The sequence below is a fragment of the Chaetomium tenue genome, assembly GCF_020726465.1.
Source record: "Chaetomium tenue strain MPI-SDFR-AT-0079 chromosome Unknown F5144scaffold_1, whole genome shotgun sequence".
NCBI lineage: Eukaryota > Fungi > Ascomycota > Sordariomycetes > Sordariales > Chaetomiaceae > Chaetomium > Chaetomium tenue.
This window is the reverse complement of record NW_027117329.1, coordinates 6,206,302-6,229,640: the sequence shown is the minus strand read 5'-3', so window position 1 is coordinate 6,229,640 and position 23,339 is coordinate 6,206,302. Positions and strand designations below refer to the sequence as shown.

Here is a 23,339-nt window from a genome sequence, read left to right as displayed (position 1 = left end):
TTTGCGGATTGTGATGAGTGCTGCGAAGAGACGGGTTCGGGTGTTCTTTGCGGTGCCGGAGAGCAGGACTGCGGAATTTCAAGGGAGTCTCGAATTTCGATCAGTTTTGCTGATTTGGTGGGTGCTGTGGGCTCGGCATGGGCACGGGCCAGGAATGAGCCCCACCAGGCGAAAAGGTGGGGCCGAAGCCCAGTCAGCTGATGGCGCGAGATGTTCGCGGAAGGGCGGGACACACCGCGGCTTCTCCCGCTCTCGGATTCGCTCCTTTTGTTTGTTGACAGTTGGGAATAGTGATAAGACAACAACACAATACCCAGTTGACGATCTAGAAACAGCTCAAACCCGATATCCGATAGCCATACAAGACGATAATGCCCTGAATTAGGGTGTAACTCGGAAGCTGTCGCCCCTTCGGACTGTTTGCGCAAGGGTTGGACCCCTTCGGCGCAGCGGGGTGTTTCTGCGGGACAGATTGGGCATGGCCACCGGTGGCCTGCTTTCTTCCTCCCCCGTCAAGATGGCACATCATGACTCTGTTCTCGTCATTTCCTCGTCCCCCGACTTTCCATCGATCTGCGACCTCCTTCCGAAAGCGATCAGGCAGCCTTCTTTGCGCAGTGGAAGCAATGCCGCCCCGGTTCCAAACGATGCGCCAGCCGCTTTCACAAGCGCCACGAACATATGGCAATCTTCGCGAGCCCTTCAACACGAAGGTCCGGCTATATCCAAGATAGGGCCATCTCAGGGCGCCACCCCCGCGGACCTACCCACCGTTCCTGCCGAGTCACCGATACAATCCGGAGTCGAAGGTCCGACCCTGCAGTTGGGAGGAGAGAAAAGAAAACCGAGAACGGCCGGAGCGAGGAAGAAAAAGGGGAAGACGGAAACAACAGAACGACCGCTCGCACTAGACATGGCCGTTGCAGACGGTCCGGCTGCGGTAGCAGCACCCAAGAAATCTGGGAGAAAGCCGAGAGCAACAAAGGACGCGACATTGGCGCAAACCACCTTGCCCAAGGGGAAAGTCACCAAGGCGGCGGCAAAGGAAACGACAAAAGCACAGAAGAAGGCTGAAACTGTCAGCCGACATTTTGCCCCTCATACCTCGGCTCCAGCGGCACCACCCGAACTAGTTGCCGGTCCGATTGCCGGTCCGATGGATGATTCACCGTCCATTTTTGAGCCGGCGATGGCACGAAGGATGGACTGGACGCCTCCTCGAGAGAGCGCGACCGTCCACTGTCTCGCGGACTCATCTACGGAGAAAGCAGTGTCGTCTTCTGCTTTGCCTTTACAGGACAACGTCTTCAAGACTCTCCAAGATACTTATGGGCGAGCTATAGAAGCTGGCGGCCATGTTGGTGCTCCATTGCCGTTGGCCAATACGGACGTCCTGGGAAAACGAAAGCTCGTCGAAATGGTAGCCTACGCTGGGCACCGACAGGAAACACCCCAAGCATCCCCAACAAAGCCCAAAGTCGTGAAGAAGAAGCCCCGGACCATCACGGAGTTGGCAACGGCGGCCTACCGTCGTCCGGAAGAGGAAGAGCGTTCAACTTCGAGTATGCAACAAGACACACATACCCCGTCTGGCAACCCTGAGCTTCCAGGTGAACAACTGACGGCGGCAAGCAAGTCTGCGAGCGCGAAATCGAAAGCCGCTAAAAAGGCCCCCAAGCCAAGGGCAACCAAGAAAAAGCAACCGCCGCCCGAGCCGATACTTCTCTCCCCAACGAGCGCCATGCGACAAGTGTCTAAGCAGGACTTCGTGTTTGGAACGGCAAGCCAGCTGGCAACCGAAGATGACCCAGTGCTCCTCCGAGCTCTGCACGAGGCGATGAAGGTGTCGAACCAAGCGGACAGCGATCCGTTCGCGACCCCGAGTCCCGGGAACGGCAACCTCGCTATCCGAAGAAGGCCGGGAGCAGGGCTGTGGGCAGCCGGGGCTCGGTACGGTGATGGCGACTTGCTCGACGCCGAGGTGCTGGACTTGACACGTTCTTCCCCATTGACGCTCGCCCAGCTTACGCAGAACCCCCCGCGCCCCTGCCCAGAGGCGGTTCTGGCCCACAAGCCACCGGTAGAGACTGCCTACATTGAGATCGAAATGTCCGACGATACGTTGGATCTCAGTATTTCTCCGCCAGTTGGTTGGCCCAAGACACTGCCCCCATGCCCGCCGCGCCCGGGGAGCCAAGCGGTTCAACATGAGGATTCGAACCTCGCCGTCAATGGCCGCCCGCAAACCCCACCACAGGAGCCTGACTTTGATCCGCCGCCGAGTAATCAGGAGCAGCACCAACTTCTGCTATCCCAGTCAAACACCCCGCAGCAACTCCAACCAGCACCGCCTCCGCCGCCAAGCTTCGAGCTTTATACCGATGCACGCCTCGCGAAAGAGGTGGCGTCGTACGGCTTCAAAGTAGTCAAGAAAAGAACGGGGATGATCGCGCTGCTGAACCGGTGTTGGGAAAGCCAAAACAAGACTGCGTTAGGAAGTACGGCCACCCAAGCCGCCATGTCAACGTCCGCGGCGAATCAAGCCGCCTCTCCCTCCCGGCCAAGGGGCCGGCCTCGGAAAGATTCCTTGACAGCAGCGACTGAAGTGGTGCAAGCCCCATCCCCGGCCAAAAAGGGCAGGAAAAAGGCGGGTGTGGTCAGTGATGCAGGAAGTGAGGCGCCTCAACCGGAAAAACGGCCCCGTGGAAGACCCAGGAAGGATTCCGCTGCATCAGTCTCAAGTATTGCAGCTTCGGCGGTGACAAAGCCCCGGCGCAGGTCAGCTGCTATCAGTAATGTTGAGAGCGATGAGCCCCCGGTTGAGAAGCGGCCACGGGGGAGGCCCAAGAAGGATGCCGCTACATCTCCCGCAAAACGGACAACGAAAGCCAAAGGCCCGGCCTCCCCAAAACGTGCCAAATCACCGCGCAGCACCCAACCCGCCCCGACAACCCCCCCGCGACGCAAAGCCCCCGCCAAACAAATCCTCGAAATCCCCGATTCCGAGTCGGACGACCCATTTGCCTCCAGCGCGCCCTCCTCCCCGGATCAACACTCGGACCTCTTCTCATCCCCACCCGCCGTAGACCTCTCAGTCACAGAAGACACCGAGCCGTCGCTCATAGCCGCCAGCCCGACGACGCAAGACCTGTCTCTCTTCGGCTACATCACGCGAGCGGTTGTCAGCGCCCCGCCGACCAACGACCCGGCAAACCCGAGCTGGCATGAGAAAATGCTCATGTATGACCCGATCATTCTGGAGGACCTTACGGCGTGGCTGAACGCGGGGCGGTTGGACCAGGTCGGGTTTGATGGGGAGGTGGCGCCGGTGGATGTGAAGAAGTGGTGTGAGAGTAAGAGTGTGTGTTGTTTGTGGAGGGTGAATTTGCGCGGCAAGGAGAGGAAACGGTTTTAACCCGGTTAGAATAAAGAGGCCGTGGAGGAGACGAAATGGATAGTGACAGATGTTTGAACCAAGGGGTCAGGGGGTTGGTCCCGGCCACACGCCGGTTTGGATCACGTTCTACTTTAGCGAGCGTTCTCTTATATGTTTGCATACCATGTACAAGTCTAGAAATGAGTAACGATACCTACCAATTCGTTTCACCGCACCCCCATCCTCGTCTACGATGCCGGTTTTGTGGTCCCAAACCGGATTACCCCGGATCTTGGATCAACACGGAGTGGGGCGCGGCGGGGAGATTGGTCACACAAGACGAAGCCTCGGCTCAGCTGAACCGCATGCCAAGTTTCAGCGCTCGCGCCGGGTTTGCTTTCTTTCACAACAACCCATCTCTGCAGCATGAACATTTTGAAGGCCACGTCATCTGGGTGCACAACCTTTACCACGATACAGCCATTCCGACGATTGCCATTGAATTGTAACTGCTGTCAGCTGGCAACGTCTCGCTTCTTTTCGTCCCCAGCCGTCGCACCCGCATCCCCAGGTCAATTGAATTCAACGACCAGGGATTTCAAACCCAAGATCCATTCCACGGCCCTACCGACAAGGACCCCAGATAAGAGATTGTTTTCAACCATGTTTGAACAGGACCGAAGCCGGAAGGGTGACAAGGAGGCAAAGAAGCCGCCACCGCCAGCCCGGCCGAGTTCAAGGTGAGTACCGGGTGCTTCGGTCCACGGTGGTGACTGCTCAGTTTACTAAAATCACATCAGCATCCTTCTCCTCTCGCCTACCAACCAGGTGTTGCTCTTGCACAGGGTGCATACGTCGAGCTCTTTCGCATCGGCGCACGTCTTTCCAGGCGGCAACCTGTCTTCATTCCAAGACGGCCCTCTACCCGCCGCCAACAGCCCAGCTCTACACGATGATGGCCCGGCTTATCGACTGGCAGCCATCCGGGAGACCTTTGAGGAGAGCGGCATTCTCCTTGCTAAAAAGATAGGTCAACCCCGCGAGCTAGGCCTCCTGCAGGTCCCCGACTATATCAGGGAGGCCGGCCGCAAGCTGGTCCACGGGAACACGGTCCGCTTTACGGAATGGCTCCGCGACCAAGGCGGCGAGCCCGACGTGGGTATGTCACCGTTTTCAAACCTCCCTCGCCCCCGTGCATACGGGGAACACCATCACTGACAACCATCCCAGACAACCTCCTCCCCTTCACGCGCTGGATCACCCCGCCTGGCCCACCCAAGCGCTTCACCACCCAAATGTACCTCTACATGCTACCACTCACCCTACCATCCACCACCAGCGAGCTCCTGCAAGAAAACCAGGCCGTCATCCCCGCGCCCACGCACGACGGCGGCCTCGAGCACACCGCCGCCGCCTTCGACAACACACACACCTGGCTCGCACGAGCACGCGCAGGCGACATCATCCTCTTCCCCCCCCAATTCTACCTCCTGCACCTCATCTCCGACTTCTTCCCTCCCCCACCCCCACCACCAACCCCAACCCCAACCCCCCCAACAACAACAGAACCCACCCCCGCCACCCCAAACACCCCCCCAACAACCGCCCACCGCGACCAACGCGCCGCCCTCCTCGCCTTCCTCGCGCGCACCCCGACCGCCCCCGTCCTCGACTGGGACGCCGCCGCCAACACGCGCGCCATCCCCTGGTCGAGGAAGGTCATGAGCCCGAGCATGCTGTTCGTGCGGCGCCGCGACGGCCGTGTCGTGCTAGCGCTAGATAAGCCGGGTGCGGAGCTACGCGGGACGGGGAGGGGCGGGGATGCGGAGAGGGTGGTGCTGGTGAGGTTTGAGGGCGGCGGGCCGAGGGAGGTGGAGGTGAGGGGGAGGGGGGAGGTGGTGGAGGAGGAGAGGAGGGGGGGGAAGTTGTGAGTTTGGGGGTTGGAGTGTTGGGGGGCGGTTGGGATGATGGGTTGTGAGTCGGGGTTGTGAGTCGGGGTTGTGAGTCGGGGTTGTGAGTCGGGGTTGTGAATCGGGGTTTTCGAGGGTCGGGGTGGAGTGGGGTAGTAGGCAGTGGGATTTTGCCGAGTTTGGTTTTGAGGCAACTGCGGGTGCGGGTGGGGCCCGGGATCGGTTGAGTCACCCATCGGGCTGTTTGGAGCGGAAGAGCGGGTGCCGGAGCGGGGCCGGGCGGGGATATGTATGGTCGTTAAGTCCTAGACACGTGCTCGAGCCCGAGTCGCATGTCAGACGTCGTGCAATGCCACGCTGCAATGCGGGGAAAGGTATGCTGCCTTGTTAAGGCCGCCCGTTGTCCAGAGAATGCCTTCAATAATATACCCCTGATCTTGATGCCTGTCTGTATTGCCTGATGGCGTTTGCACCTTCTCGGCAGCGGCCGCATGCTCCTAGATCTGAGATCGCGGTGTCGAATGCGGCATTGAATGCGCGGAACCGGCCCGGCTGCCTCCCGATTCCTTGCCATTCACTCACTCCTCTCGGCCCCGGTGGTTGCACTGCCAAAGGCGGCTGTGCTTGGCGCGCCGCGCACCGTTTTCTTAACTTGGGGGGGTTCTGCCTAACTGGACAAAAACAAAAAACAAGACTGATATCGATCCCGGTGACGAGTCACACAGCCTGGGAGGCCCGTTGCCTTTGGTCCACATTTATCTTATCTGCATTTCGAAGTGATTGGTGTTTTCGTGGATTTTCACCCACTAGTCTCCTGCTGCCTGGTTTAGTGATGTGTTCTTTCCTTACAGGTACTTCCGATTGATACGGGAAGGCGCCTTCCAGTCCTGACCGCTCTGCATTGGCGCCTGCGCAGCCTCATTCATGCAAGGACCCCTTGATGCCTTGTCGGTCCAGGCTTACTCTTAATCCTAGCACCAATACCGTAGTGATACGTAAAGAAAGAGCTTGTACAACCTTATAAAAGATTCACCCTCCCCATCAACACTCTCATTTTCTCCCCTCTCATGTTCATCAAGATTATTGGCCATTTGACCTACGCACCCACGCTTCTTCAACGAACTCAATCTCATTTATTCACATTCATTCCAACATTCATCCAACTCGACATTTGCATTTTATCTGACCCACGGGTCAGCATCACCCCGACCATTCATCATGGCGCCTGGAGCCATCAGCGAGGCTTCCTCCGCAGCAGTTGAGGAGACTCGCCAGAGGATCGAAGTCGTCAGCATCAACGGCAAAAAGGTGGATGACGCCGTCAATGGCACAAACGGCGTCAATGACGAGAAGCCGGTAAACGGCGACTCGCAAACGGAGAAGAAAGATGACAAAGATGAAACCGCCGTCGAGGCCAAGACCGTGGATGAGGCCAAGGCGGATGGGGAGAAGGACACCAAGGACGAAACTACCGATGAGCCTGAGGATCAAACAATGAAATGCGAGATCAAACATCTTGACAGGCGATACGACGACGACGACGAGGCCTATTTTGCCGAGCGTAAGACCGAGGTTGAAAAGCCGAAACAGAAGGACTGGTGGCGCCTCTTTGCCTTCTGCATGGTCCGCACCTATGACTCAGACAACGAACTCGAAGGAACGAGTCTGTATGTCAACCCGCAACCCCTCCGCCAGCTCCTCTTCGACGTCATCGGCAACTACCCTGGTAATCCCATCGACGTGAACGATGTTCAGATCGAGGCGCCGTACCGTTCGCTCTTTTACTACCGCACTAAGCTGGAAACGGTGGGCCTCGAGCGCTTCGCCGAGGACGAGGAGTCCCTCGAGCATCTCAAGCTGCTCCTGAACTGGATCAAGACACACTTCGAGCTTGACATTGCCGCTTACGAGCGGTGCACCTCGCAACCGCACAAGGTCATCGCTTACGACAGGCTCTGGACCATCTTCCCTCCCGGAACCATCGCCTACTGCAAACTCTTGTCTCAAAATCGGGCGTTCCGTGTCAACGACACGTATTATGACGCGAGCGAGCTCAGCCCGTGCATGGGTCTTCGGTCAGACTTTGTCGACTTTGACGGAGAGAGGCTTGGGACCCGGAATATCGAACTGGCTGTCCCCAAGTACCAGGGGACAAGGGAGCTGAGCGACCTGGCTGCGATCCCCCTCGACCTCATTGACGACGCCAGCGACCTCCGGGAGGAACTGCTCGCGCGCGGTAGAAAGTTTGAGGCTCACGTCGGCCAACACTTCGTTCAGTATGACGGTATCGCCATCAAGAAGACTCCTGAAGGCTACGCCCGCTTTACCGTCAACGGCCGCGTCATGATCGACTGCAAGACGTATCACAGGCTGGAGCCCAACGACTCCTTCGTCGCCAAGAATTTCAACAACGACTCGGCCAAGATGGAGCGGAGCCGGAAACGGGCTCTGGGTCACTTGACGTTTGCGGGGGCTGACGGCGAGCGCAAGTTTGAGAAGCTCTCGGAAGAAAATCTCATACTGACCAACGCCACCGTCCGCGGGTATTCCTTTACTACCAAGCGCTTCCTAGAGTTCTTCGTCGAGGACATTTCCGAGATCGAGTGGAACACCAAGTGCTTCGACGACCTGGTGCTCGATGCTGCCATCAAGAAGACGGTGCAGGCACTCGTGTCGACTCACTCCAAGAAGCGTGAGACCTTTGACGACATCGTCAAAGGCAAGGGGATGGGCCTCGTCTGTGTGCTCCACGGGCCTCCCGGCGTGGGCAAGACTCTAACGGCCGAATGTGTCGCCGAGTTTGTCAAGCGGCCACTGTATATGGTTTCATCTGGCGACCGTAAGTCTCTCTGCATCCTCTTCCTTCCCGCACACTTTGCTAACACAACACGCAGTCGGCACCAACAGCGCAGACCTCGATAGGAACTTGACGCGCATCATGGACATGACAGCCACCTGGCGCGCCGTCCTGCTGATCGACGAGGCCGATGTTTTCCTCGAGCGCCGCTCGCTGCACGACATGCACCGCAACGCCATGGTCAGCGTTTTCCTGCGCGTCCTCGAGTACTACTCCGGCATCCTCTTCCTGACCACCAACCGCGTCACCACCTTCGACGACGCCTTCAAGTCGCGCATCCACATCCCCATCCGCTACACGGACCTGTCGATCGACTCGCGCCGCCAGATCTGGCGCAACTTCTGCCGCATGGTACCCGGCGGCGTCGACATCGACGACAAGGGCTTGTCGACCCTGGCCGACACGGACTTGAACGGCCGGCAGATCAAGAACGCCATCAAGGCCGCCGAGAGCCTTGCCGCGTTTGACGGCGCCAAGCTGGATCTGAACCAGCTGCTGCAGATCACGAAGATCCAGGCCATGTTTGAGAGTGACCTGACCAACCTGAGCGGGGTGGATTACACGGCCCCCGGGTCGAGCAAGAAGGATGCCGACAGCAGGAATATGTTCTTGTAGTTTCAATTTTTTGTCAACTGTCCCCTGGGCTCTGCGACAGTTCTGGTTCATAGGGTTGGCACATAGGAGCGGCGTTGGGGTTCCACTTTAAGGTTTTGATGGATACATAGGCGGTATTGAAATGAATGATAGGCAACGAATACAGCAATATTTGGTTTCATTCGTGATGAGTGCCCACCTAGCAACAATTTTGAATGATGACGTGTTGGTCCCCCAATCTATGACAGTTGCCGAACAGCCTCTATTATCTGTCTCCAGCAACGGGGTAATTCTTGGACGAACGAAGGAGTCAATATAAGGGTATAATTCATCCTACAGTTGCTATCCAACTATGGTTGTCTTTGAAACGGAATCCTTCGTCAAGCCCGCCGGGTGTATCTCTCCGTCCCGTCCCCCAGCCACCCAACTGATCAAACCAACTCGACTTGTTGGAGCTCACCCGCCCTACCTTTAAGCACCGCAAAACTCTCCGCCCCCGACAACCCAGGAATGTACGACACCCCCACATGACGGAGTTCCCCCTGCGCCTCACGCACCAACACCGGACACGGGCACCCATGAACCAAGTACACCAAGTCGCCCACTTCCACCCCAGGAGGCCCGGCCCCCAACCGTCCATCCTCGGTGTGGAACAGGTTCTTGGTAAACGCAAAAATCCACAGCCGGCTTACAAACTGGGACACGGCGTCTTTCTGCTTCGCCCGCAGTAAGTTCAGTCCACGGGTGCGCCGGCGGCCGTCCAAATCCGTAGACAACTCGGCCAGGCAGGCATGCAATTCCTCGGCGGACTGGAAGCCCATGGATTGCAGCTCTTGGGCAGTGAAGTCATCTGGCCCGTCCGTCGTCGATGCGATCTGGCTCTGCGCCGCTTTGATCAGCCTGCGTGGTGAGAAGCCGCGCAGGAGATCGGGCGTTAGATCTGATGTTGGCGGGGAGCCGCCGCCGACGGATTCGTTGACCGTTTCGATCAACTGCCAGAGTGGGGACCCCTTTTGGTGGTAGGCGGGGCCCCAGAGCTGGTGTCGGTTGTCGATGAGGTACTTGAGCATGGGGAGCATCGATTGGCGGGTGGGGAGCTGCGAGTGTTTTGTGTGGATGTCTCGGACGGGGGTGAGGGAATCAAGAGTCGGTTTGGGGGCTGCTGTTGCGATTTGGCTGACTTTGGTGATCTGGATACCAAAGCAAGTGAGGCTTCGGGTTGGAGACACGGTGGGTTGAAACCTGGTTGGGACTTCGACGTCCAGATACCGATAGGCATAGGCGCCGTCGAACGACCTTATCTGCTCGCCGACGATCTCGAAATTGGGTTGCCATGAAGCGAGGCGGTGGCTGTTTGATGGTCTTGGGTACAGCCCGATGCCTGAGTAGAACAGCAGCGACCCGAGAGGAAGATCCTGGTATGAGTTTGTGGCCCACTTTGTGTACACTTCGGCTACGGGCATGGCGTAGTCCGGTGTGAGGTCCATGCGGAATATGCCAAAGAGAGCAAAGACCTTATCCCGCGGATTCTTGCAACGCCATTGACGGACGATGTCGAGGAACACTCGGGTCCCCACTGGTGCGTACTTAAGTCCGGCCTTCATCTCATAGACCTGGGTGATGGGAGCGAAGTTGGGAATGGTAAGAGGAGGGGACGGAGGGTCGATACCGTCCTGCGTGAGTGACAGGGCCCAGGTATGATAACGGATGAGTGACCTCATTGGAAGATATTCGTCGCCACAGAGGAATATGGCATCATCCGTCGCCCACAACTCCTGGAATATCCACAGACGTTCAAAGTACTCGGCGGTGGAAAAGTTGGAGATGGCTTCCCAGTACCTGTTGAAAGGAACGTGGTGGTAGTGGATCTCGCAGAGCTCTGGGTGGTCACGGTTCAAGTCCGATCGTGAGTACCCGTCTGAGTGTAAGCGCACCGCGAGCTTCCGGATAGTGCTCAGGGCAAGGTCGACTTTTCTGTGGTCCGGCGGCCCGAGCCAGGAGAAAACACATTCTGCCTTTCCATAGATGTCCCGCATCATGGGGATTTGCTTGCTCTTCTCGGCTTGGTCAGCTTGGTTGATGCAGAGGGCGTCGATCCAAATGGGCAGATTTCCGCCGCCAACTCTCGCCCGCCGATGAGAGCAGAGAATCCTCTCAACCATGAGTTGATCCTTGATGTCCATTCTATCTCCACCATCGTCTTCGGACCCATTCTCTTCATCAGAGTCTCCGCCATCCTCCAAGTCTTCCTGATTCTCGGTATCACTTTCATCTTCGGCGTCGCTCTCGTGGCGCAAATCGCAGCTCTCTGAGCCCAGATACTTTCTGAGGCCGGTGAGCCCACCGGGCTGCTCAATCAGAGATGACACTAAGTTGGCTCGTCTGATGGTGTTGACGCCATTTTTTGCGAAGTAACGCCAGAAGTTGCGGAGGGCCGATTCCAGGTTGGTAGTCACAGCCCGTTGTTGCCCGTCAAGTAGCACGTCCTTGGTGATACTCTCGTCACCCCAAACGTAGGACAAGGCGGCAAACTCAAAATCGATGTCGTCAAAGTCGACCGTCTGCATTGAGCATTCGATTGGGCCATTCTCGGAACCGTTGACGATTTGAAGCAGTCGAATTTGACGCCGGCTCGGGTCGAGGGGCTGGTACATATTTGTTCGGGGGTGATAAGGTGTGAGACAAAATAAAAACCGACGAAGGATGGTATGGTAATGTATGTACCATTTCGCTATGGTATTGAGACCAGGAAAACAAGCAAAAGATCGAAGGACTACATTTACAAGATCTTGCAGTAGGCAGCAGCCGGCCAAACGACCAGCGCTGCGCAACGGCGGCAAGGTCGCCGACACTGCCTCACGGGCTCACTGGCGAGGCGATTTAGGGCCGAGAGATGAAGCTGAATGGTTGCCAATGAATTGTTGAATGCTGTCTGATCGGTTGAACCCTAACCCAGCGAAATCCTCCACATTTTGGAATCAATTTTCGCCGAGCCATTGGGATTTGTCATCTGGAGCTGGGAACCGGAAGCCAATAGGTACACGGGTACCCGTGGATTTAAAGGTACACGGGTCCCGTGGCGATGACTAAGCCTGCTTCTACGTCTCCTTTTCGGGCATGACGAGTTCCCGAAAGGCGCGAAAGATCCTAATCAATAATGTATTGTCTTTGGCCTATAAATCGACATTGAAGCCGGTAGAAGTCTTACGAGATTCTTGACTACGAGCTTGCCGAGGCCCTATACTTGCCTAGCCTATTATGAATACAAAGCCTGCTGTTCCTCAATATCTCTCTCAATCCTCCTCCAGAGATCACCAACACCTCTTCTCCCTATATCAAATGGTTCGTGTTCCCTCTCTTGAGCTACCAAACCTTCAATCCTATCTTCTTCTGCTCTACTCCAATCCAGGTAGGCCATCATCTCCTCCTTCGTCCAGTCCCTTGAGCCTGTTGAAGTCGTACAGTGCTTTGTCATCTGCTTATAGTCAAGGCACCACTCGTAGCTTGCCTTGCTATATCGTAGAGGCAAACGCATTGCCTTCCGGTATTGCTGGTTGGTTCTGATGCTTCCACGTGGTTGGGCTCTGTGCCAAGTATCCCTTGCCTTGACATATCTCTGATAGATTGCCTGTGGGTCCCAGTAGTTGAGGGAAGCTGGCGATGGACTTGACAAGGCTGGTACTGTGTGATGCGGCGGTGGTGTAGGCGGCGGTGGTGTAGGCGGCGGTGGTGTATCTTCGGTGACAACCTCGATTGATGGCATTGTGGGTGTTGTTGCTTGCGAGGTCGGTTGTAGAGCTGAAGCCCGCTGCAATAGCTCTGCATGCCTCTGGGGACATGCCTTTGAGGTCATTATATGACCTAATGTATGGCATCTGCTGCAGGTGGGTAATGCCTTTGGCTGTGTTACAGCCTCGACTGTCTCAAACCCGCTAGGCTCTCGCCTGGTGCTTGATTGTGGTATAGTCGAATTGGCAACAATAGGATCGATGCGCTGACGAGGCTCGAGTAGCAACTGAGGAGCGCCATCGCGTTTGAGATGCCAGCGTGAGGAGAAATGCTCAAGTCGAAGGACCAAGTTCTGGTCAAGCAAAACCTCCAATGTATGGACACAGGGTAGTCCCATAGATAGAGAGAAAGAGCCTGAACAGGTTCGCGACAGAGATGGGCCTTTCCGGGTGAGGAGTTTCCGCTGCTCGTCGACCTTCCTTAGGGCCTCGTGTGATACCCAACCACGTACTCCACTGTATAGTGATCCAGAGAGCTCAATTGGAAACCGAATTTGCTGCTTGGCCTGGTTGGACTTCAGCTCCCCAAGTTGGTTGAGTAAGGCATGCTTCATCGCCCTCCAGGCCTCAAAAAGATCCAATGTAGATCGCTTGAGATACCCTTTGAGCAGTGCATGGATACCTTCAACACGTGAGGTTACCACGTTGCCGAAATGAGGGTGTTGGTCAACCCAAGCCTTAACAAGCTTTTCCTTGTACAAATCGAGCCAAGTGTTCTTGATATACTTGACCTCTTCGACATGGTGTGGAAGATACTGCTTCTCAAACTCTTCTAGACGCTTGTAGAATGCCTCCTCATCTGGCGATCTCATGATCGAATGCCAGAACATGTAGAATTCCTTCCAAGGTTCAAATCCTTCGTGTTGGCTGGTGAAGGCTGGCTGGCAGTGACGAAGAACTGCTTTATTCGCATGCCATAAGCACAGCAGTGAAGCGGCAGATGGAAAGCAGGTAGAAACAGCGTTCATACATGCGATACACCTGTCTGTCAAGACAACAGAGGGAAGTCGAGCATTGCAGACCTCGTAAAGCGACCTCAGCCGGTCCAGAGCCCAAAGGTAATCCTCTTCGGTCTCGCCACGAAGGAATGCGAATGCAATGCAGAAGGATCGCTGGCAAGCATCGACGCCGATCATGTCAAGGAGCGGCATGCCGTATTTGTTGGTCTTGTATGTGCAGTCTAGCAAGAGGGTATCCGGATAGGCTTGAAGGTACGCCAGTGAGTCTGGGTGGGCGAATAGAACAGCTGTGACCCGGCCATCTGGAGAAAACTGCATTCGACTCCAGAATCCTTCTCTGTCTAGCTGATTGGCGAGTGCATGGATAGTACTCTGGCCTTCGCAAATGTCTCGTTTTGTCGCTGCAATGCGATTGTAGACGTCCTGCTGGGTTGCCATAGAATTGCCGTTCTGCCGTATGTATGTCCTGATATCCTTGGGGGCTATCCCAGAGTTGACAAGGTTTGCGAGCTGGGTAGCATCATCCTTGGATAGTTGCCGGTGTGTCGGATGAGCAGATGGATGCTGGCTTGGTTCATGATTGTGTATGGAAAACCGCTTGTCGGGGCGATGCCTTAAGGTCCAGGTACTCTTATCCAGAGATTCTTTGGCCAGGACTGAAAACTGGCAGCCTGTTCCTCGGGAAGTTGTCCTCCGTTGGCGTTCTCTCGACACAGAAGGAGGACGACAGGATCGATCACATATGTATGTAATCGTCTGTCTGCCAGTCTTCTCCTTGGTTGATCTCCCAGTAATGAATGCGTAGCCCTTAGTCGCAGCCCAGGAATTGATTGACGCGAACAGGGCATCCCTCGATTCGTAATCGCGTTCCGGAGGGAGACTATCGTCAGAGAACGAAGTAGCTGCTTTAGCCGAAAGAAGACTCATCGTGACTTGAATAAAAATACGTTGCGTTGTTTAAAGGTCTGAGGAGTGTATTGTAACTATCTGATAATGACTCTAGAAGTGCAAACAAACTTGAAGCAAAGGAGAGGAAAAGGAGAAAATAGCTCTGACCAGGTGGGGATAGTAAGTGCAAAGGGGTAGGCGTGATGGAGTCGTGGGTTTGGGGAGGATGGAGTCGTTGTTCAGGGGGTTTTCTATTGAGGGTTAGGGATAGGCGTGGGTTGTCGAGCCTGCGCAGAAGCAGGCTTAGTCATCGCCACGGGACCCGTGTACCTTTAAATCCACGGGTACCCGTGTACCTATTGGCTCCCCTGGGAACCCTACGGGAAGCTCATGCTGCCGACGTCACAGCCGCTGGAGGGTCTTGAACATCTCGACGTTCGGATGGAATCGTAGTTTCCTAATTTAACAACTCCTCATTGTCGGTTGATATTTAAGTGCCCTGTGTACCAGCGAGTTGCTTATTGCCATAATCCAGCAATTATTTATTTTTCACCGCACGCAAACCCACTCGCATCTGTCGCCATCACCTGTATCACCCCATCAGCCCCGCCACGACCCCACCAAAACTCCAACTTACACATCGCGACCTTCCTACCCCAACACTTTTTTCGACCTTCCTTCCCCCCAATCGCCAACCGCTGTAGATGAGCGCCCTCCCACAATTCCTCACCCGCTTCTTCCGCCCCTTCGCCTCAACCACCAGCAGAATGAGCGCCCCCGCCACCCCCGTCACCGTACCCGAGGGTGCCGAGCGCGCGACCGTCGCCGCGGGCTGCTTCTGGGGCGTCGAGCACCTCTACCGCAAGCACTTTGCCGACAAGGGCCTGTACGACGCGCGCGTGGGCTACATCGGCGGCGACGCGGCCGACCCCTCCTACAAGGCCGTGTGCAGCGGCAACACGGGGCGTACGTGCACCCCCCGCCCCGTCCCCATCTTATATATCTCTTCCATGCGCGCAGTGGCCGACTACGTACCTAACTAACCCGTTGTTCCATGCATGCAGACGCCGAAGCCACCCTCCTAATCTACGACCCGACGCGCCTCTCCTACACCACGCTCCTCGAGTTCTTCTACCGCATGCACGACCCCACCACGCTGAACCAGCAGGGCCCGGACACGGGCTCGCAATACCGCAGCGGCATATTCTACCACACGCCCGAGCAGGAGGCCATCGCGCGCGACGTGACCAAGCGCGCGGGAGAGCAGTGGTGGGGCGGCAAGATCGTGACGGAGCTCCTGCCGGCGCAGCAGTGGTGGGATGCGGAGGATTATCATCAGCTGTATTTGGATAAGAACCCGCATGGGTATGAGTGCCCGAGTCACTTTTTGAGGCCGTTTCCGGATCTGAAGTAGGGGGTTCGATGGTGGGGAGAGGGAGGATAACAGGTTGTTGGGGTAGTGGTCATCTGTATCGCTTGTGCAACGCGCTGGGATTTGGCGGGCGTTAGCTAGTGGAGAGGTTCAATTTTTTTTTGGTATTTTTCTTTTCACATGTTTTGATGGCTACGCCAAAAGACCGACTGCCTAATACAGGAATGGAAAGACCGGCGCCCCTGATCCAGCGCGCGGTATCATCCGCAAAACATAGAAAACACTCGAGTAGAGAAGTATTCGCTTGGTTGTCCCGGCCAGCCAAGCCGATCATTCCCTCCTATCCGCCGTCCCGCCCCGCTTACTTCCTCCGGTTCTGCATCATCAGAATCTGCACCATGCGCACAAAGATGTTGAGGAAGTCGAGCTCGAGGCTGATGCTCTCGTTGACGGGGTCCTCCTTGATGATGCCGCGCTGCGCCGCGCGCGCGTGGTAGAGCACCTTCTGCACGTCATACAGGGTGAAGCCGCCGAACACGGCCAGACCACCGTACAGCCAGAGGCTCTCGGTCAAGGCGAGCGTGCGCACTGCCGTCGCGGGGAGAATCAGCGGCGCGAAGCCCGACACGGCCACGATGGCGGCGCCGGCGAGGAGCGGGCCGCCAATGTACATGTACTTGTCCTGCTTGGCGGTGGCGCCCACGATCGAGATGCTGCCCATCATGGCGAGGGTGTACAGGCCGGCGCGGGCGAGGAGGGCGGGCGGCGCCATGGTCATGAGCGGCGCTACCAGAGCAGCCTGGGTGGCGTTGAAGACTGCCCAGCAGGCGTACTTGGGGATGTAGCTGGGACACGTTAGTTAGGCGCCGTGTTGCTGCCAAAGTGCCTGAAGAACTTACTTGTCGGGGTCAATGGCGCGCGTGGCCATCATACTGCCAATGCTGAGCGCAATACCGCCGATGCCGACCACCCACGGGTTGGTGACCATGATACGATATACGAAACCGCTCTGGACCATTTGGTAGGCCGTCAACCCGATGATGCCGATGCCGAGACCGGTGTGCATGAAGGTGCGGTTGAGGTACGACCGCTCAAAGGGCGGCATCCCACCATCGTCTCTTGTCTCGCGGTTGAACATGGCGTTGACCCCAACCAGAGTGCCGCCGAAGATGGCGCCGCCGATCATGAGCTTGCGATAAAGCTCCTTGCGGCGCGCCGCTGGGTCGACGTACGTCTCATGTTGTGTGCGGTAGCCGCGGGAGGCGCCCTGAAGCTTGGTGAGGATGTTGCTGGAGGATTTTGTGTTGGAACGGAGCGCAAGCGCTGTTGTCCTTGAGGTAAAAAAGCTGTTTTTCGGAGCGGATTGATGGAATGCGCGAGCGAGCTGCGGCGCCTTAGCAGCGAGGCGCCCGGGGCCTGCGCGGACCGTGATCGTGAACATTGTGAGTTGCCCTCTATGGTTGGTGATGCGATGAACGAATGGAGGAGCAGACGTATTGAGCTTGAGAGTGGTTGGAGGTTTTGATGTGGAGGAATCGCTCGCTTCGGGAACGTGGGGACCTAATGACGTTTCGAGGTGGTGGCGTTAGCTAAGCTGACAGGATTGGGCCGGGCTTTTCCGGAAGCTTCCAACTGTCAACTGTTCCACCGAGCCCGGTATTTAACCCTAACCCACTACCGCGTGCACGGCTTTAGGCTGTCTTTCCCCCGAAGTCCGACAGAATGGATGACTCCCTAACAACACAACGTCGTGCGCCCGTCTCCGTCCGAGGCACCAGTTCGAGGAGTAGTCTGGGCAGTCCACATTTCATGTTCCTCGTGGAACCGGATACCTTAACAATAATTGCCTCATTTACATACGAAGCACTTCCATGGTTTATACTTGGAGGGGTGCCATGGGGATGGTTTGGATCTTTGTCCGAAAAACAGCGAGGGGCAGGGCAGGGGCCGGAGGGGTAGGTACATGCATACAAAATATGAGGCTATTGCTGCCGTTGTAGCACACCCGACTCCCGTCCTCTATCAGTGTACACAAGACATAATGTTGTCATGAGTGGATCAGGATTGTTAAGGATGTGAACCGACCGCTGTGTGCTACCCCTCCTCGATTCTCGGCGCTGTAATGTTGTTCAAGTTCTGGCCCCCCTTCCCCTCTCGCCTAGGTAGGTAGCTACGGAATTACCTTTTATCTTTCTTATGATTCTTCCTAGGCTTGTCTCATAACAGACGACGAGATGTACCGGGCAGTTACCATGTACGATACGACACGTCTTTTAGTATGCCTTTTTATTTGTTGGCAGGGAGGCAATTCACTTCAGCCCCCGCAGGAATTGAGTGGTACTTCACGGATAAGAAACCGTATGGGTACAGGGCCTGCCGTTTTAATTTAAATTTCGCTGGATCACCGACTCAAACGTGGGCCCGTTTTGACTTTCAGGTTGTTTCTGTTGGTGTCCAAAAGATGAGGTTTCTTGTCCTCGAAGCGAGCACAGAATACTGGTTGAGCACCCTCCCAACAGATTAAGGAACAACTTTCATGGGGCAGGGGTGAGATCAGAGGACGAGAAGCAGATTGGTGCGGGAAGCATGCATGGTGACCATGGAAGCATTTTGGAAGCACTCCCGTCGACACTGGCCCGCGAATTTTCTGGGGAATCCATGACTGTTGCGATATGATTCGCTATCCTTCAACCAGGCTGGTAATTTACACAGTGTACACAGTACTCAGGACACAACCCCAGCTGCACGCACTCAAACTTTTCAGAGGCTTGCCCGTAACAGACAGTTTCGTCATTCTGGCAATCGCCCAATTTCTTCTCCCTTGGGGATGAATGGTGGAATTGAGCCTGGAATTTTATCTAGAATTTCTTTACCACGCTGCGAACAACGTGGTTCCTCTCTTTCTTTTTTTCTTTCTTTTTATCACCACCTTGCAGCTTGGCTTGAACCGTAGGTCCATCTTGCTTCCGTCGACGGGTGGAGCGAACTAAACCAAGAATTAGATGTTTGACCGCTCCCAAACCATATCGAAAGTCCAGACCGCCATCTGGCAAGGCAATATTACACCGTTTGGGAACCGCGTCTCATCCGCGTGCTTCTCATTCTTCTTAACCTGGAGGTAACTAGCGTGGCTCGCGTCGCGGAGTCTTCTGTGATGAATTGAGGATGGCGGCAAGGGTGGGCAGATCACTCACTGTTTCAGTTGCCCCGCAGTCGACCCTGGCCCTGGACCCTCAAAAGCCGAAAGCTCAGACGGGACTAAGGAAACAGCTCCCTGCAACTTGACATCGCCATGACCACCACCCATCCTGAGCCACTTAAAACGGGCTTGAAAGCTTTGACTACGGAGCTTTGACTGCGCTGTGGTCTGCGACCCTTTTCAGGGGCCCAGCTTGCAGCTCCTCCTCCCCTCTTCGGTCGACTGGAACACATTGCATCACAACCACCAGTCCAGTCGGCGTGTTTTCGGGGTAGCACGCAACCGTGTGTCTTTCCTGCCGCTTTCCGCCGTCGCCCTATTTCCGCTATGCTCAACCCGCCCTCTCGTACCCGTTGTCCGCTTAAGCGCTGAACCCCCGTGTTACCTGCAGCGCAATAACTCTACCAATCGGTGGTGACGTCGCACGATACTGCAGCACTGCGGGACGGACTGCAGGACTGCAGGACTGGCTCCAGGCCACAGACGGACGGCTCAGCCCGGCAGCGCAATCTTCAACGCCGCATTGCCTTACTCAGACGAATCTCACCTCCCACCGCCATCGTGCCGGTATTGTCTCTCGCAAGCTTGGTTAGGTCGCGGGGCTGGCCGGCTGAAACCACACGCAATTGTTCTCGAATCAATTCATCCCGACTTATTACCCCACACCTCTACCATCTCCAAATTCCGTCCTGCCACGCGCGCGTTTCGGCGTTTCAACCAGTCCCGTCATGTAAGAGGTGTCGAAGAAGGCTCTGACTACCAAGAGGCATGAAGGCTGACCAAGTTTGCCGTCAGACGCCGTCTATCTCGAACGTTCCGCTTCACGATCATATCACGTCCACATCCGACTAACACCGAGGGGCGTTTCGTCCGGTGAGTTGCCGCCAAAACCTTCCGATACAGAAAAGAACGGACGAACGCAAGCGAAGTTGGCCCTCTGCGACCCATCCTCGTACACGCGCGGCGACACCATCTCCAATTCTCGGCGCAAAGTCGATTGCTCCCCCTCACCCCGAAACGACAACCAGGGGACTGGAGCGAGCGCATCAACCGCGGTTCCTGGTGTTCCCGTTTGGGGAAGCCGTGGTTGGGGCGGCAATAGCATGAGAGAGTTCGCGCCTAATTTCGACCCTGCCGGCTTTCGCAATCTACCGGCCAGCGCGACCTCGAGACGTCATCTGCAATTTGTGTGCTAGACTAAATTGGGGTAGTCGGACGTTCGAGACAGTTTCGCCAGACACCGCCCGCTTCGGGACCTGGGAGGCAATCCTCCCGGCCGGCTCGAGACGTGATGCGACGCAGTCGAACGCCCCCGGCGGCGTCGCCCTACCGCGCTCTCGCCCACCACCACGCCCAATATGGCGCCGGGTCGCAGACGGGCCAGCAGGCGCGTGACTCCGTGTCATCTGTTCTCCGGTCCTTCAACGTCGAGACAAACCCGGCACGACCTGTGCGCCCATCCCCCCTGACGGCCTCGACCATTTCGGACATGCCCCTCGATTTAGTCGACCGCATCAGATCATTCCCGCTCTTCATGTCTGCCCCGGACGACTTTCTCGCCGCCATCGGCGCTCACCTGCGCCCTCAAATACATTCCGCACACGACCACATACTTACGGAGGGAGACGACGCAAAGGCGATGTACTGGCTGGTCCGTGGCGTCGTTGCTGTCACGTCTCGCGACGGGGAGGCCGTGTATGCGGAGCTCAAGCCTGGCGCATTCTTTGGCGAGATAGGCGTGCTCATGGACATGCCAAGGACAGCAACCATCATTGCGAGGACCAAATGTCTGCTGGTCGTACTTAAGAAGGAAGACTTGCAGGCCGAGCTACCTAATTTCCCCAAGATGGAGCGGACCATCCGACAGGAAGCGCAGGAGAGGCTCGCCATCCTCCAGAAGAAGCGGCAAGAAGGAGGGCAGACGAGGAAGCTCCCGGATACTAGCGCCGCGAGTCTTGCGCGGGAGGCGGCGCCCGGTGAGGTCAGCACGGGCGAAGTGGGGGTTATCAAGGAGGGAGCGGTGGTGAACACGAAGAAGCGCAAGTCACCAAGCCCGGGAGTGGTGGAAGACCCAGCAGTCGGCGGCAGCGCCCTTGGGAGTGGCTACGTCAACGTCCGCAAGACGCTCAAGGAACTTCCCCTATTCGCAACACTGCCGGTAGATATTTTGCATTTTCTCGGACTCAGCGCCCAGCCGAAAACCTATCCGCCCTTCACCGACATCATTCGCCAGGGCGCCCCCGGTAACGACATCTTCTTTATCGTCCGCGGCGAGGCAGAGGTGGTGCAGGAACCGCAGAGCCCTACCCTCAGGCGGACAACCAGGGCAACATACTCGCGCCCGAGATTGAAACAGGGGCAGTATTTTGGAGAGGTGTCGAGTCTGGGTCTGGCTCAGTGGAGGACGGCGACAGTCCGGGCCGTTTCTGACGTCGAGTGTCTGATAATTCCGGGCGAGGTTCTCGACGAGCTTTGGAGAAGGTGCCCGCCCGAGGTCAAGTCCCAGGTGGAGGAGACCGCGAGGGAGCGCTACCAGCCAGAAGACGTCGAGATGGAGGATGTAGAAACGAACGGCGGGAAACAACCACGAGCGGGAGAGCAAGCCCCCCCTACGGTTACGTTCAGAATTCCGTCGAAGCCCGTCTCGCCACCAATCGAGGAGGAAGGCACTCGGCGGCCGTCCGACCCCGACCCTTTTTTAAGCGTCGACATGGAGAACCTTCGCAATCGACGGCGCAATTCTCTCGCCCCGCCGACGCCGCAGACGGATTGCAGCGTCATCGTGGGGGGGATCAAGGTGCCGCCGGTCACGCCCGCCCCTCCACTGCTATCCCCCATCTCGCTCGATGACTCTCCCTTGCCCGCCAAACGCGCACGTATCTTTCCACAGATTGAGGTCAGCAAAGGAAAGGATACAGGCACGTTCCCCGACATTGTTTGGATTGTCATCTTCAACCACCTCGATCTCCTTGAAATGATCCGCCTGAGGAGCGTCTGCAAGAAGTGGCGCCAGATGCTGACGACCAGCCCCGAGCTCTGCACACGCATCGACCTCAGCCGGATCAACCGTCAAGTGGATGACTGGTCGCTAACCAATATCCTCGCCCCGTTCATCGGCACGCGCGCGATCGAGATGGACATCAGCAACTGCTTCCACATCACGGACCAGGGGTTCCAGGCCCTGTGGAAGTCCTGCGGCAAGAACATCAAGATCTGGCGCATGCGCAGCGTCTGGGACGTATCCGCCTCCCAGATCCTCGAGATGAGCGAGTCCGCCAAGGGCCTCGAAGAAATCGACTGGAGCAACTGCCGCAAAGTCGGCGACAACCTCTTAGCGCGGGTAGTCGGCTGGGTGGTCCCCAACCCGCCCCCCTCCCGCGACGGCCCCAACAAAAACATCGTCATCGCCCCCTCCGGCGCCAAACTCCGCCGCAGCCAGCGCATCCAGCCCACCAACCCCCCCACCTCCCAACAATCCCAACCAACCCCCCCACCCCCAGGCACCGTCATCGGCTGCCCCCGCCTCCGCCGCCTCAACCTCTCCTACTGCAAACACGTCACCGACCGCTCCATGGCGCACCTCGCGGCACACGCCTCCGCGCGGCTCGAAGCCCTCAGCCTAACGCGCTGCACGTCGGTCACGGACGCGGGCTTCCAGGCGTGGGCGCCGTACCGCTTCGCGCGCCTCACCCACCTCTGCCTCGCCGACTGCACCTACCTGTCCGACAACAGCGTCGTCGCCCTCGTCGGCGCCGCCAAGGCCCTCACCCACCTGGACTTGTCGTTTTGCTGCGCGCTGTCGGATACGGCGACGGAGGTGGTGGCGTTGGGGTTGCCCGCGCTGCGGGAGCTGCGGATGGCGTTTTGTGGGAGTGCGGTCAGTGATGCGAGTTTGGGGTGTGTGGCGCTGCATTTGAATGAGCTGAGGGGGTTGAGTGTGCGGGGGTGTGTAAGGGTGACGGGGAATGGGGTGGAGAATGTGCTCGAGGGGTGTTCGCGCCTGGAGTGGGTGGATGTCAGCCAGTGTAAGAATCTGGGTGGGTGGTTGGTCGGCGGCGGCGTGAGTCGGTGGGGGTATGATGAGCGCCGGGGGGAGGGCGCCACGGAGGGGGATTGGATCATTGAGCCTGCCCCGGGGGGCCCGATTACCGCGAGGGCTGCGCTGGTGCAAGCCCAGGGCGGGAAGATTGGGTTGGGTGGCGTCGGCGGCGGGTTGCAAAAGATGATTGCGGGCGGGATGAAGCCGCTTGGGCCGGGCCCGGTTTTGAGGCCGGTTATACCGCCGAAGGGCGCGCCTGCGAGAAAGGCGAGAAAGCCGGTGAGGTTTGTGGTGGAGAAGGGGCCTCGGGGGTTGAGGTGATTTGAAGGGGGTCTTGTTCATAGGGGGGTTTGGCAT

General features: G+C 57.1%; 7 protein-coding genes across 7 annotated transcripts; 5 read left to right on the top strand and 2 right to left on the bottom strand.

Moving 5' to 3' along the window:
- The first annotated feature begins 245 nt into the window (after window positions 1-245).
- Window positions 246-3,679, top strand: F5144DRAFT_559078 (structure-specific endonuclease subunit SLX4). Its single transcript, XM_066788118.1, has one exon. It carries the CDS (start codon window positions 479-481, stop codon window positions 3,413-3,415), a length of 2,937 nt encoding a protein of 978 aa, XP_066649602.1. The 5' UTR covers window positions 246-478; the 3' UTR covers window positions 3,416-3,679.
- A 360-nt stretch (window positions 3,680-4,039) lies between these two features.
- Window positions 4,040-5,307, top strand: F5144DRAFT_544239 (uncharacterized protein; the record flags this gene model as incomplete). The annotated part of the gene is made up of 3 exons (XM_066787284.1): window positions 4,040-4,116; window positions 4,177-4,535; window positions 4,607-5,307. 3 exons carry the CDS (start codon window positions 4,040-4,042, stop codon window positions 5,305-5,307), a joined length of 1,137 nt encoding a protein of 378 aa, XP_066649601.1.
- Window positions 5,308-6,504: 1,197 nt separating this feature from the next.
- Window positions 6,505-8,758, top strand: F5144DRAFT_480863 (P-loop containing nucleoside triphosphate hydrolase protein; the record flags this gene model as incomplete). Its single annotated transcript, XM_066785252.1, has 2 exons — window positions 6,505-8,125; window positions 8,181-8,758. 2 exons carry the CDS (start codon window positions 6,505-6,507, stop codon window positions 8,756-8,758), a joined length of 2,199 nt encoding a protein of 732 aa, XP_066649600.1.
- A 288-nt stretch (window positions 8,759-9,046) lies between these two features.
- Window positions 9,047-11,653, bottom strand: F5144DRAFT_559067 (heterokaryon incompatibility protein-domain-containing protein). Its single transcript, XM_066788117.1, has one exon. The coding sequence runs from the start codon at window positions 11,389-11,391 to the stop codon at window positions 9,169-9,171; it is 2,223 nt and encodes a 740-aa protein (XP_066649599.1). The 5' UTR covers window positions 11,392-11,653; the 3' UTR covers window positions 9,047-9,168.
- Window positions 11,654-15,139: 3,486 nt separating this feature from the next.
- On the top strand, window positions 15,140-15,786 carry F5144DRAFT_478413 (peptide methionine sulfoxide reductase MsrA; the record flags this gene model as incomplete). Its single annotated transcript, XM_066785105.1, has 2 exons — window positions 15,140-15,338; window positions 15,437-15,786. The coding sequence occupies 2 exons, from the start codon at window positions 15,140-15,142 to the stop codon at window positions 15,784-15,786; spliced, it is 549 nt and encodes a 182-aa protein (XP_066649598.1).
- F5144DRAFT_82864 (inhibitor of apoptosis-promoting Bax1-domain-containing protein) lies at window positions 15,782-17,325 on the bottom strand. Its single transcript, XM_066793457.1, has 2 exons — window positions 16,644-17,325; window positions 15,782-16,589 (listed from the first exon to the last, which is right to left on the bottom strand). The coding sequence occupies exons 1-2, from the start codon at window positions 17,183-17,185 to the stop codon at window positions 16,106-16,108; spliced, it is 1,026 nt and encodes a 341-aa protein (XP_066649597.1). The 5' UTR covers window positions 17,186-17,325; the 3' UTR covers window positions 15,782-16,105.
- A 2,787-nt stretch (window positions 17,326-20,112) lies between these two features.
- Window positions 20,113-23,312, top strand: F5144DRAFT_82833 (uncharacterized protein). Its single transcript, XM_066793456.1, has one exon. The coding sequence runs from the start codon at window positions 20,235-20,237 to the stop codon at window positions 23,301-23,303; it is 3,069 nt and encodes a 1,022-aa protein (XP_066649596.1). The 5' UTR covers window positions 20,113-20,234; the 3' UTR covers window positions 23,304-23,312.
- The last annotated feature ends 27 nt before the right edge of the window (window positions 23,313-23,339 follow it).